The sequence below is a fragment of the Falco rusticolus genome, chromosome 3, assembly GCF_015220075.1.
Source record: "Falco rusticolus isolate bFalRus1 chromosome 3, bFalRus1.pri, whole genome shotgun sequence".
Taxonomy (NCBI): domain Eukaryota; kingdom Metazoa; phylum Chordata; class Aves; order Falconiformes; family Falconidae; genus Falco; species Falco rusticolus.
The window spans coordinates 117,395,379-117,408,293 of NC_051189.1; the positions used below are offsets into that span (position 1 = coordinate 117,395,379).

Sequence of the window (12,915 nt, forward strand, 5' to 3'; positions counted from 1 at the left end):
AGCCTCGGGGCTCCTGCCCAGGCCCTGTGTCCCGCAGGTCCCGGCACGACGCTACCTCTGAGCTGGTGATGGGGAGGTTGAAGGAAGCCCCCCCAGGGACACCCAGCCTGTGCTCCCCACCAGCCTGCACTCCCTCCCCGTGCCTTGCCCAGGCTGGCAGGAGGGCTGGGGGCTGCTCCTCCGGCCCACACCACAGCACAAGCCCTGGCACTCAGGAGGGAGATTTGGGCACCAGGGGCTTGGAGCCTGCTTGCCCGTGGGGACACCATGGTTGTGTCACCCACTCCCCACAGCAGGGATGCCTGGAGCCAGTCCCGGTGCCCAGGCTTGGTGGGGTAACAACCCCCAAGGTGGCCCCAAAGGTGGCTCATGCCCGCACCGCCTTGTGCCAGTGCTCTTGCTGCCCCCAGAGCCAAGGGCCCCTCCAGCTCAGATGCTCCACAGTCACTTTGATGGTGATTTTCTTCCCTCTCGGCCTGGCCTGCACTTGAATAGCGCTTTGAAAGGGCTGACATGCCTTCCAGCCTCCTGAGCGTGGCCGTGCCCATCTCCTGGTGGCTGTCCCCCTTCTCCATCCCCCAGCAGATGGGGTCCTCAAGGGCTGGGAGCCGTGGACACGTGCGGGCAGACAGTGGAAGCACTGGGGCGAGGAACCGAGATAGACGGGAAATGACATCCATTTCCTAAAGGGGAATCTGCGCTGGTGGCCAGATCCTGCCCTGATTTACACCAAGGGAGGCCACCTGCTCCCAGCTCGGACTCTGGTGGGGGCAGCCAGCACCCAACAGCCTGGCTCTGTCCCCTCCTGCCTGCTCGGGGTTTCGTGGCCAGCGCGGGGGGCAGGCAGGGACCCGCTGCGGGCAGCCCTGGGAGGGAGGTGATGTGCAGGGCTGGATGTCATGGGATGGAGAGAGACGGGATGGAGAGCGGTCCCAGCGCCAACTTGCTCTGCAGGTTTGGCACAGGGTGGAGGGATCAGATCGGCTTCTCCAACAAAACTCAACCGTCCAGGGGAAGGCAGGTGACGAGAGGAGAGAGACCCCCGCAAAGCTCCCCTTGGCTGCCAAGGCTGCGCTGTGCCATGGAGCCTGGATGCACGGGGAGAGTCACAGCTCGGCTCGTGCTCCCTGCCAGCCCCCAGCCCCCAGCGGCAGCCCCGGATCCGGGACCCCCAGCGCCCAGTCCCCCTGCCCCGCAGCCCTCCCAGGGGGGACACCACCAGGCTGGGGAGGGGTCCTCGGCCTGGCCGGCCCCGGCCCGAGCCCTCTGCAGCGGGAGAGCACCAGGATGGCTGCTGTCACCTTCCACGGAGACAGGCTGGGGGGGCTGGGGGCTTCAGCCCCCTCCCCGCAGCCCCAGGAGCTGGGGGGGCCCGCACCCCTTCTCCCGCACCCACCGCGGGGTCCCGACCCGCCGCGCTGGCTGAGCCGAGCACTGCGCTGCCCCCAGCCATCTTGCCGGCTTCCCCCCAGCACCCGCCCGGCAGGGCTGGATGGATCCCCGCGCCACACGCCCCGTCTCCTGGGGGGGGGGGGGCGTCCCGCACGGCCCCGGTGGGGAGAGCCGCCCCCCCCGAAAGGCACCGCGGATCCCCCGGGAGCGGGACCCCCGCCCGGCCGGCGATGCCCCCGCGGCAGCAGCAGCCCCGGGCGCGCAGCCCCGCGGTACCGGCCCGGGCAGCGCCGGGACACAGCCCCCCCCGCGCCCCCGCCGCTCTTACCCCGCTCCCGCCGCCTACATCCTCCGGCCGCTGCCGGGCGGCTCCCCGACGGCCCGGCCCCGCCGCCCCCGGCCCCGCCGCCCCGGCCCGGCTGCTCCCGGCTCGGCCCGGGCCGGCGGCACCATGCGAGTGGCGGCGGCCCCGCAGTGCAGCGCGGCTGGGCGCGGAGCGGTGCGGAGCGGTGCGGAGCGGTGCGGAGCCGCCGCCGCGGCGCAGCCAAGACACGGCGGTGGATTTTCCCCGGGAGTCAGAGCGGGCGGCGGCGGCGCAAGATGGCTCCGGTGCGGCTCTGCCGCCGCCTCCCGGCACCCCGGGACCCCCGGGGTGGGGAAGGGGAGGGGGGGGAGAGGGGGGCATCGGGGACCTGCCGCCGGCGGGGCACGCGGCGTGGGCTGGCACCGGGACGGGAGGTACCCGCCCGTGGGCATCCCCTGGGGCACCCCGGGGTGGGGGGCACCCTGGGACCTGCCAGCCAGTCCTGCCCTTGGGCACACTGCCTGCCCGGCCAGGGAGGGGTACCGGGACAGCCGTGGGGCACCGGGATAGCTCTGGGGTACCCGGATAGCTGTGGGGCACCGGGATAGATATGGGGTATCGGGATAGCTGTGGGGCACCGGGATAGATATGGGGTACCCGGATAGCTGTGGGGCACCGGGATAGATATGGGGTACCAGAATAGCTATGGGGCACTGGGATAGCTATGGGGTACTGGGATATCCGTGGGGCACCAGGATAGCTGTGGGGTACCAGGATAGCCGTGGGGTACCAGGATAGCTATGGGGCACTGGGATAGCTATGGGGTACTGGGATATCCGTGGGGCACCAGGATAGCTATGGGGTACCAGGATAGCCGTGGGGTACCAGGATAGCTATGGGGCACTGGGATAGCTATGGGGTACTGGGATATCCGTGGGGCACCAGGATAGCTATGGGGTACCAGGATAGCCGTGGGGTACCAGGATAGCTATGGGGCACTGGGATAGCTATGGGGTACTGGGATAGCTGTGGGGCACCGGGATAGCTGTGGGGTACCAGGATAGCCGTGGGGCACAGGGATAGCCATGGGGTACTGGGACAGCCATGGGGCACCGGGATAGCTGTGGGGTACCAGTACAGCCACAGGGCACCAGATTAGCCATGGGGTACTGGGACAGCCATGGGGTACTGGGACAGCCATGGGGCACCGGGATAGCTGTGGGGTACCAGTACAGCCACAGGGCACCAGATTAGCCATGGGGTACTGGGACAGCCATGGGGTACTGGGACAGCCATGGGGTACTGGGACAGCCACAGGATACCGGGATACCCATGGGGTACTGGGAGAGCCATGGGGTAGGGTACTGGGACAGCCATGGAATACCGGGACAGCCGTGGGATACTGGGAGAGCTGCAGGGTACTGGGACACTCACGGGCAAGGCACAGCCCCCCAGGGGCCCAGCCTGCTGCCAGCAGACCGGGGGCTGCCAGCCCGCCAAGCCCCTTGCACCACACCATGTAATTTGCCAATAGTAATAATAATAATAGTAATAATTACGGCACGAGCAGGTTAGAAGTGCAGCGGAACAATAACCTGGTTGAACGCCTTGCTGCGTGCGGTGGCGGGAGCCACACCGCAGCACGTGCCCAGCCCTGGCACCATGCCGGCGCTGAAGCCCCCAGCCACGCCACGTGGGAGCCTGTGCCCGATGCGTGGGGGGACACGGCTCAGGCAAGCACCTGCGGGGGGGGGGGGGTCAGCAGCTGCGTGTCCAGGCGTTTTGTGCCCCAGAGCTGCGGTCCTTAGCCGAGCTGGCTGTGCCACCAGGCAGGGCTGTCCCCAGCCACGGTCATGCCATCAGTCACCCAGGGGGATGGCCAGGGCTGGAGGACACACGTGTTTCCCCGGGGTGGCACAGGGCAACAGGAGAGCAGCACGCTGCAGGGAGCGTGCGGTCAGACCCAGGCCCTGCTGCCATCGCTGCGGCTCTGCAGAGCCACCCCCAGCTCAGGGCGCTCTGCTCAGCAGCCCCGCGGCCCCCATCACTGTCCTCCACCCAGGGCACTCTGCCAGAGCCAGAGCCAGAGCTGGAGCTGGGGCTGCCCCCTCCCCTGGCGTGCAGAGAGCCCCCCCCCCCCGAAAATCCTGCTGCCCCTGGGAGGGGATCCCCAGCCCCCACCCTTGCCAGGCCCTGCAGCACCCTGCATCGCCACCCGCACAGCTGCTCCTGCTGCATGGGGGGAGCGGAGGGCTGCCCACCCCGCTGAGCAGTTATATAAAAGGATTAAAATTTAATATAAACTTCAAAAGGGGAATAACCGGGTGGTCAAAGATGGCTGGGCCAGGGCCGGGTGTGGAGCAGAGCCAGCCTTGGCCACGTCCCGGCTTTGCCAAGACACGGCACTGCGGCACACGGAGACCCGCTCCACCCAGCCTGGCCCATGGGCACAGCCGCATGGAGCCAGAGCAAAGTGCCCGGGTGCCACGGGCAGCCTGGCGTCCTGCGAGCCCACGCCATGTGTCCCGTGCAGCGGGCTGCCTGAGTGACGGGGTGCATGATTCCCATGGCACATGGAGACCCTGCCTCCCCAGGGCCCAGCCTTGCCCCACACCTTTGCCTCCCCACTGGCAGCCGAGCAGCCTTTCCTAACCCACCACCGCCAGGAAGAGCATCACCCAGCCGTCCCAGTGCCGGGCTGTGCCAGCGGTCCCCGGGCAGCCCGTCTCCTCCTGCCCGATGCCTCATGCTTCCTTCCCAGGGACTGGTGGGTTGGAGATTGCTTGGAGAACATCCCTGTGCTGGGGGGCCAGACCTTTGGCTGGGGGAGCAGCTGCTGGATCCCAGTCCCCACCACGGCCCCCCAGAGCCAGCATGGCTGCGCAGCACCCACTGCTCCCACCCGTGCAGCGCCGGGGAGCGAGGCTGTGGCAGCGGCAGGAACGAGTCGGAGCTGGGAAAACACCATCTTCCACCCACGCAGCCGCCCACGGCCCTGCGCCAGCTCCGCCGCCCCCGCCGCGTGCCGGGCCCGCCAGGAAGGTGGGCGGCGGGCACGGGGCTGGGGGCTGTGCTGTGCCCACCATGGCCACCCACCCCTGGGTAGGGCAGGGATGGGGCAGGGGGGAGCAGGGCCCCGCAGCCCCCCTGTGCAGGAGCTGCCCTGGCGCAGGCTGCTGCTGCAGGAGCAGGGCTGAGCTGGGGCTGGGGGGCCAGGGCTGGGGGGCTGGGGGCTGCCCTGTACCCGGCTCTGCCCCAGGGTACAGGAGTGCTGGCACTGCTCGGTGTGCGGCACAGGTGCCCGCCAGCAAAGAGACCGGGGAAGCCTTTGGCTCATTCATTTTTAATCCTGGCTGAGAGCAGGAGGGATGCAGGCACAAGGCTCGGGAATGCTGCAGGATGGGGCTGGCTGCAGTGCCCCGAACAGCCCCCCCCGGGCAGCCCAGCTCATGCCACGGGTGTCTTTGATCACGAGTGTCTCCAGGGGACAGAGACCCCCCCGGGCAGGGACAGCCAACCCCGGGCATCCCTCCCTGTCCTGTCTCACCACATCCCACTACAGCTCAGCCTCACCTGCAGCAGCTCAGCCCCCCCTCACTGCGCGAGCCCCCCCAGTGCCTGTGAATGCAGGGGGCAGGATCTGTGCATGAGCAGAAACCGTGGGCCTGAGAGCACGTGGGGATGCGCAGAGAGCAGAGATGGAGGCGGGGGAGTGCATGAAGCCAGAGCTTCTCCCACGCTGCTCCCCATCCTTAGCCTAATGCCAGGTACCCCATCCCACCGGGACTGAGGTGCTGGGCCAGACAGGGGGCAGGACCCCAGCGCCCACCCTGCTACGAGGAGGCAAAGGAGGACGCGCGGGCACTGGGCACAGGCACGGCGGGGGCCGGCGGGGAGAGCGGGACGCACCGGCCAATCTTGCGCAGGGTCCGTCCCAGGTCAGCACGGAAGCGCCGGATGGAGAAGCAGTAGATGAGGGGGTCGAGGCAGCTGTTGAGGCTGAGCAGGGCCACACTCAGTGTGTGCAGCATGTCCAGGGTGGCAGGGGGCCTGCAGAGTGGCACGGGGGGCTGGCTGCCCACCCAGGGGGCCAGCGTGAGGTGGTAGGGGGCCACGCAGACCACGAAGACCAGAAGCATCCCCAGCACCATGGCGCGCGCCTGCTGCCGGTGGAAGCCCGGTGAGGCGGCGGTGGGCACCGAGAGCGCCCGGGCGATGGAGGCATAGGTGCCCAGCACCACCAGGAAGGCAGCAGTGAAGAAGCCCACCATGGCGTAGGCGTACACCCGCTGCCGGCCATGCTGCTCAAAGCAGGCGGTGGTCCCGGCGCGGGTGGGGAAGGTCTGCTGGGTGGCCAAGGTGGGCACGGCGCAGCCCAGCCCCAGCAGCCAGGCCAGGGCACAGGCCAGCGCGGCCCCCCGGCGCCCCGTCAGCGGCAGCTCCCGCTGTGCCGCCCGCACCGCGCAGTACCGGTTGAAGCTGATGAGCGCCATGAAGGTGATGGCACTGTAGGTCGCCAGGTAGTAGGCGGCCCCGGCCAGGCGGCAGGCAGCCTCTGACAGCAGCCAGTCCCCCCCGGCCAGGTAGTAGGGGATCCAGAGGGGCAGGGTGAGGTTGAAGAGGATGTCGGCCAGCGTGAGGTTGATGAGGTAGATGCGGATGGCCTTCCTCACCTTGCCGCTCTGCAGGAAGACCAGCAAGGCCACCAGGTTGCCCGGCAGCCCCACGCACAGCACCAGGCAGTAGACAGCAGGAACCAGCACGAACTGCAGCGGGTCGCTGGGCATGCACTCGCCGGGGTGCTCAGCCAGCAGCGGCCCCGACGCCGAGCCGTTCATCCTGGGCTCCTGCAAAGATGGGGGGACGGTCAGTGGCATGGCCCTGGACACAGCCCTCGGGGGACATGGAAGGGACATTGACCTGGACGGGGCGACCTCTCTGGCTGGCACCTGCCGTAGCTGGCGGGACCAGAGGCAGAGCCACCCCGTGGGGATGCCACCGTCTGTCAGATGGGCTCAGCCTCCAACTCCAACGGCAAGAGGCGAGGGGCTCTGGGATCCCGTCCCAGCCCAACCCCAGCCATGTCCCCCCCCTGCGAGGGATCCCAGCGGCTGCCGCCAGCGGTCCAGCCAGGGCGCCCCGGGGAGCGGCAGGCGCAGCTGCGCCCTGGCCAAGGGGCAGAGCCGCTGCCGGAGGCACCCGGGGGTGCTGTGCCGGCTCCAGTGCTGGCTCCAGTGCCGGCTCCAGCTGGCAGCTGCAAGGATTAACACCTCCCACGCAGCCATGTGCTTGCTGGGACCACCCAGCCCCGGCCCATTCCCAGCACCCTAAATCCCCCCACGGAGCCCACCCGTGGGGACGTCACCCACCACCGGCTCAGCACACACCGGAGAGGGCACGGACATGGGGTGTACGAGCATGGGGCCACAGCGCCCCGTGCCCCCCAGCCCTGCACCAGGCAGGTTTGCCGGTCCTGGCCATGGAAAACGACGTTGTGCCGCAATGGCTGTGTCCCAGGGCTGCATCTATTTCACCTCCCGTCACTGCCTGCCCACACCTCACTGACAGCACTGACTCACCCAGCGGGTGTTTTCCAGCACGGCAGGGCCGGATTCGGCACACGCAGCACCCAGCACCAGGCTGAGGCATGGAAGACATGAGGGGGACTCAAGGCTCATCCCAGTGGACTCCAGTTGTTCTGCAGAGCCAGCACAGACCCCCAAGGAGCCCCCAGCTCCCTCAGAGCCCCCCCTTCCCCTTCCCTTCCCCCAGCCCTGTTGGCCCAGGGGATGCTCCGTCTCACCCACACCAAGCTGGTTACTTACCCCACTGGGTCAGGCTGGACCGGCTGCGTCCCCTCCGGCTGCTCCTCGCTGTCTGATCCAGCCAGGCTGGGGAAGGCTTTAAGTGCTGGAGGAGGCAGGAGCTGCCTGATCCCCCCAGCCACCCCACCCCCCGCCACCATCCCAAGCCCCTGTGGGGGTCAGCGCCTGCGGGACAGCAGCTGGAACGGGGAGAGCACCTGCGTGTGTATGTAACAGAGGATTCCTCGCTGGAGCCATGGTAAGACCCCCTGCGCCGGCTGACGGGGCTGGGGGTACACGGGGGGGACCTGCCACCCCCCCCTCCACGTGCCCCCAGCCCTGTCTAGGACCATTTCCCAGAGCCTTTTTCCCACCCACGCCAGGATGAAAGCAGCAGAGGGTCAAGTTTCCACACCCAGCAGCTGGGGGGAAAGGGGGATGCCCTGAAAGGGATCAAAGCAGGAATCTGCTCCTCCCGGCTCTCAGTGCTTTTCTTGGCTTAAAGCTCGAATCAGGGGGAGCACAACCCCAGCCCCCCACCCCCCCCCACCCCCAGCTCTGTGAGCATCTGACTCACAGCCTGGCGTGGCCCTGCAAATTGTGGATGTTCCTTTGGGACACCAAAGGTGCCACCCCCAAGGTGGTTCAGGTCCCACTGGGGGTACGGGGGTGTTGTACCCCCTCTGCTCATCCCAAGACGGCCAGTCTCCCCCCCCCGCCAGCACAGCCGCCCTACTGGGAGATGCACCGGGTACAAATGTGATCTTGGGGTTCATCCCAAGTGGATCACATTGGCTGTGCCCATCTGGGGTGGTGGAGGGCCCTGCACCCACAGGGTGCAAGATCCAAAAAAACCCACGCGCCTGCCCAGGCACAAGGTTTTGAGGAAGGGGGGGGTCACGCTGCTGCTGTTGCCCACCCCCCCCCGATGTACAAGCGGCCTGGCACATTGCTAGGTGGCTCTGGCCAGCCGGGGGGCTCCCAGCCCCACATGGGCTCTCCCCACTGGCTCTGTCTCCGTGTCAGCTGCCACCAGCTCCTGCCTGTCCCCAGCCCTTGACCCTGGGCACTGCTCCAGGGGGCCCAGGACATCCCCTCAGCGTGGCGGGAGGCAGAAATGAACAGGGCAGGCAAAATGAAAAACAAGAAGCTTTATTCCAAAAAATGAGAGCCTCCAGGAGAGCAGAGCCAGCCCCAGCTCGACATGGCCAAACGCCGGGAAGAGCTGGACACCTTGTGCGAGTTCAGCAATGGAGCTCCTGGAGCGGCGGTGGTGCCACGGCCACCGTCCCACCGCACCAGCCCCAGGTCCTGCAGCACAGGGACAACCGACACCAAGGTCCCCAGCGGTGGCAGGAGGGGACACACCGCCTGAGCAGCAAGTTACCTCCCAGGACGCGATGCTGTCCCCCAAAATATCATAAAGGCATCACTTCCCACCAGCCGAGCCATCCGTCCTTCCCAGCACCGGTCACTCGAACTTGGGCTTGGTGGGGGCCGCGTGCCCGCGGATGTTGAGCAGCAGGAGGAGACCGAGGCAGAGGGTGGCGGGGGCACACATGGCCAGGGGCTCCCGCAGCACCAGCAGTGTGTAGATGGCACCTGGGCGAGGAGCACAACGGGGGAATAGGGGTCCCTGCCCGAGGGTCTCCTGGGACCCCACACGGGGTGACGGGCTCCCGCTCGCTCTCACCGATCATGATGACGCTGAGGATGAAGTTGCTGATCTCCTGCAGGAGCTGGGGCCCGAACGCCAGCAGCAGCCCGGCCACCGCCTCCACCCAGCCCACCACCTCCAGGTACCAGCCCGGCTCCGGCGTGAGCCCCAGCTCCTTCAGGGGGAACACCTCGGCGTACCGCACGAACTGCGACTGCTGCGGAGGGCAGGAGGGGACAGAGCAGCCCTGAGCCTGGGGTGGGGGGCACAGCCCCTCCGGCAGGGTCTGCTGTGCTCAGCCCTGTGCCCCAAGGGGTTCAATCCTGCACACCAGCACCCCAGCCTGCTCATTGCCCCCAGGGGGGCTCAGCCCAGCAGCCCCGCACCCCAACCTGCTCATTACCCCTGCCAAGGGGCTCAGCCTTGAACCCCCAGGGGTTCAGCCCCACGCCCCAGCCCGCTCATTCCCATCCAGGGGGCTCAGCCCTGTACCCCAGCACCTCAACCTGCTCACTCCCCCCAGGGGGCTCAGCCCCATACCCCCAGGGGATCATTCCAGCACGCCGACCTGCTTATTCCCCCCAGGGGGCTCAGCCCTGCACCCCAGGGGATCGTTCCTGCACCCCAGCCTGCCCATTCCCCCCCCCAGGGGCTCAGCGCTGTGGCCCAGCACCCCACCCTGCGTGCTCCCCCCAGCTCAGCCTGCCGGCACCGCGCAGCGCCCCCCGCTGCAGCTCAGGCCCCCCGCACCGCGCGGCCCCCCGGCGCAGCTCAGCCCCCCGGCACCGCGCAGCCCCCACACACCGCGCAGCCACCCCGGCACCGCGCAGCCCCCCGCACATCGCTCAGCCCCCCCCCGGCGCAGCTCAGCCCCGCGGCACCGCGCAGCCCCCTGCGCAGCGAAGCCCCCCGACACCGCGCAGCTCCCCGCGCAGCGCAGCCCCGCGCAGCCCCCCCCGGCGCAGCGCAGCCCCCCCCCCCGGACCCACCATGTAGCGGTGCAGGTCGGCCGAGAGCAGGGCCGAGAGCTTCCCGGCGCCCGCCAGCAGGAAGAACAGCCCCAGCAGGACGCGCAGCGCTCGGAACGCCGCCGCCATGGCGGGCACGGGCGGGGGCGGCGGGCGGGGCCACGGGGCTCGGCTCCGGCCCGGGCACGGACCCCCCCCCCGCGGGGCACGGACCCCCCCCCGCGGGGCACGGACCCCCCCCCGCGGGGCACGGACCCCCCCCCGCGGGGCACGGACCCCCCCCCGCGGGGCACGGACCCCCCCCCGCGGGGCACGGACCCCCCCCCGCGGGGCACGGACCCCCCCCCGCGGGGCACGGACCCCCCCCCGCGGGGCACGGACCCCCCCCCGCGGGGCACGGACCCCCCCCCGCGGGGCACGGACCCCCCCCCGCGGGGCACGGACCCCCCCCCGCGGGGCACGGACCCCCCCCCGCGGGGCACGGACCCCCCCCCCGCGGGGCACGGACCCCCCCCGGGCTGTGAGGCCCACATCCCCCCGGCCAGCACCACCCTCCCATCGAACCTGGGCTGGGTGACAGCAAATAAATAGGGCTGGGGGGGTGGTGGTGGGATAAAACCCCCAGACCCACATTGGGACTGTGCGGGCACAGCGGGCCCTGGGCCAGCACCCGCAAAGGGACCGGGTGCAGGCAGCGGCACAGGCAGGTTGCCGGTGGCTGGGGTTAGCCACACAGCAGGCTGGGTAGCCAGGCAGCATAGCAGGGCAGCCGGGCTGTTAGCCAGGCAGTAGATTGGTTAGCCACGCAGCAGGCTGGGTAGCCAGGTGGCAGATTGGTTAGCCACGCAGCAGGCTGGGTAGCCAGGTGGCAGATTGGTTAGCCACGCAGCAGGCTGGGTAGCCAGGTGGCAGACTGGTTAGCCACACAGCAGGCTGGGTAGCCAGGTGGCAGATTGGTTAGCCACACAGCAGGCTGGGTAGCCAGGTGGCAGACTGGTTAGCCACACAGCAGGCTGGGTAGCCAGGCAGCATAGCAGGGCAGCCGGGCTGTTAGCCAGGCAGTAGATTGGTTAGCCACGCAGCAGGCTGGGTAGCCAGGTGGCAGACTGGTTAGCCACGCAGCAGGCTGGGTAGCCAGGTGGCAGATTGGTTAGCCACACAGCAGGCTGGGTAGCCAGGTGGCAGACTGGTTAGCCACACAGCAGGCTGGGTAGCCAGGTGGCAGACTGGTTAGCCACGCAGCTGAGCCGGGGTAGCCAGGCAGGCGGGCCGGGCATTGCTGCCAGGCAGAAGGCCGCAGCTGCTGCCCTCCCCGCGCAGCCCAGGCCTGCGTCACTGCCAGCACTGCTCGCCATGCAGCGTGTGCCCAGGCTCTCAGGGAAGACAGCCCTAGATTGGCACGAGCCAGGGGCTAAGGGAGCCACAGGGACACTGACATTACTGTAATTCAAGTGGAAATATTTTTTTTAATACCAATAAATCATGAAGAGCAGGAACGGTTTCCCAGGCACCAGGAAGCAGCGGCAGCACGCAGCAGCGCTGACCCAGGGCAGCCGCCTCGGAGGGCTGCCTGGCCTTGCAGGGCTGCTATTTTTACTCCTGGCAGCCATCGCTCCCCGGCTCTGCTGGGACAGCCGCAGTGAGGGCAGCCGAGGAGCTGCTCAGGATCATTTGTGGCTTCTCCCTGCTCCGGCTTGAATGCCAGGGAGTGATAAACAGCAACAGGCCAGGGATGCTCCAGCTCTTCTTTTAGAAAGCAGCGCGGTGCAGGGGGAAGGAAAATCCCAACCAAACCCTGAGCAAAGGATTGCAGCAGCTCAGCACCCTCCCACCCATGGCTTCAGTGCTCCCCACAAGCAGGCTTGGTGTTTAAGCAAGTCAGGGAGACACCTGCCCGCAGCAGCCACCTTCCTCCAAGCTCCCGTCTCTGGTAGCAGGGTTTCATCCCCGCTGCAGAGCGGAGCGCGCTCAGGGCCCGGACAGAGGTTGGTTTTGTGCAAACACTGCAAAACCATTTCACCGTGTTTGCATTTCCCAGGGCTGCCCCAGCACTGCCGACAGGGCAGGGGTCATGCCACCCACACCATGCCCAAGCCCCAGCACAGCACCTCGGCTCAGAGCCCCTCACAGCAAGACACGTTGGCAGATAAACGCTCTTGTCTGGCCGGGAGACCAACACCGTCCACATGGTACCATGCACCTACCCTCCACCTGGTATTTTTTTAGTTACAGGAGCTACTGAGAGTAATAAAACATTTGGTAGAACCAGGTGATCAGCTTCACCAGCCAGGAGACATCACCCACCACCAGAGGAAAACCTCTCGCTAGTAGTCATCTTCCAGGTGATGAGCATGGCCAAACAAAAACAGTTTTCCAAAACACATCCCATTCTCCATATGGAACGCTATACAGGGAGTTGTAGGAGGCGCAATTCAGCACATTGGCTGCTTCCTATGTGAAACTTGTGGCCTGAATGTGCTTCCAGCATTCAATGCTGCAACAGTGGAAAAGAAATTAGGACAAGCTACTGGAAAATAACAGAATTTGAGAAAAAAAAAAAAAAGGGCTATGTAAGCCTGCAGTAGCTGTGGAGACAAAGACACTAAAAACCCAGCTCCTTGCAGTGCAGCTATTGATGAACCACAAAACACCTTCTCGCTGAAGCCTTTTCAGAATCTAGACAATACCATAAAGAAGTCAAATCAAAGAGTGAAATACTTTGGCTTATCCTGTACCCAATCGCTTGATTGCATGAAGAAGTGAAAAGCAGCAGTCAGAAGCTTTTAATCC

The 12,915-nt window shown here is 67.2% G+C and overlaps 3 protein-coding genes across 3 annotated transcripts in view; all 3 read right to left on the reverse strand.

Moving 5' to 3' along the window:
• DLGAP3 (DLG associated protein 3) overlaps positions 1-1,994 on the reverse strand; it is a 28,447-nt gene extending 26,453 nt beyond the window's left edge. Inside the window, exon 1 of the mRNA XM_037381790.1 lies at positions 1,721-1,994. The gene's annotated coding sequence lies outside the window, so the exon portion shown is untranslated. The remainder of the gene's footprint in view (positions 1-1,720) is intronic.
• A 3,535-nt stretch (positions 1,995-5,529) lies between these two features.
• Positions 5,530-6,534, reverse strand: LOC119144158 (platelet-activating factor receptor-like). The gene has a single exon (XM_037379118.1). The coding sequence runs from the start codon at positions 6,532-6,534 to the stop codon at positions 5,530-5,532; it is 1,005 nt and encodes a 334-aa protein (XP_037235015.1).
• Positions 6,535-8,636: 2,102 nt separating this feature from the next.
• Positions 8,637-10,268, reverse strand: TMEM35B (transmembrane protein 35B). The gene is made up of 3 exons (XM_037380386.1): positions 10,147-10,268; positions 9,194-9,374; positions 8,637-9,102 (listed from the first exon to the last, which is right to left on the reverse strand). Exons 1-3 carry the CDS (start codon positions 10,252-10,254, stop codon positions 8,972-8,974), a joined length of 420 nt encoding a protein of 139 aa, XP_037236283.1. The 5' UTR covers positions 10,255-10,268; the 3' UTR covers positions 8,637-8,971.
• Between the last annotated feature and the right edge of the window lie 2,647 nt (positions 10,269-12,915).

Bases quoted from the DNA above. Each gene is read 5' to 3' on its own strand.
- LOC119144158 (XM_037379118.1), bottom strand. From the start codon at position 6,534: ATGAACGGCTCGGCGTCGGGGCCGCTGCTGGCTGAGCACCCCGGCGAG.
- TMEM35B (XM_037380386.1), bottom strand. From the start codon at position 10,254: ATGGCGGCGGCGTTCCGAGCGCTGCGCGTCCTGCTGGGGCTGTTCTTC. The intron at 9,375-10,146 runs GTGGGTCCGGGG...TGCCCTCCGCAG, and splicing joins CCGACCTGCACCGCTACATG to CAGTCGCAGTTCGTGCGGTA. The intron at 9,103-9,193 runs GTGAGAGCGAGC...CTCCTCGCCCAG, and splicing joins CCTCAGCGTCATCATGATCG to GTGCCATCTACACACTGCTG.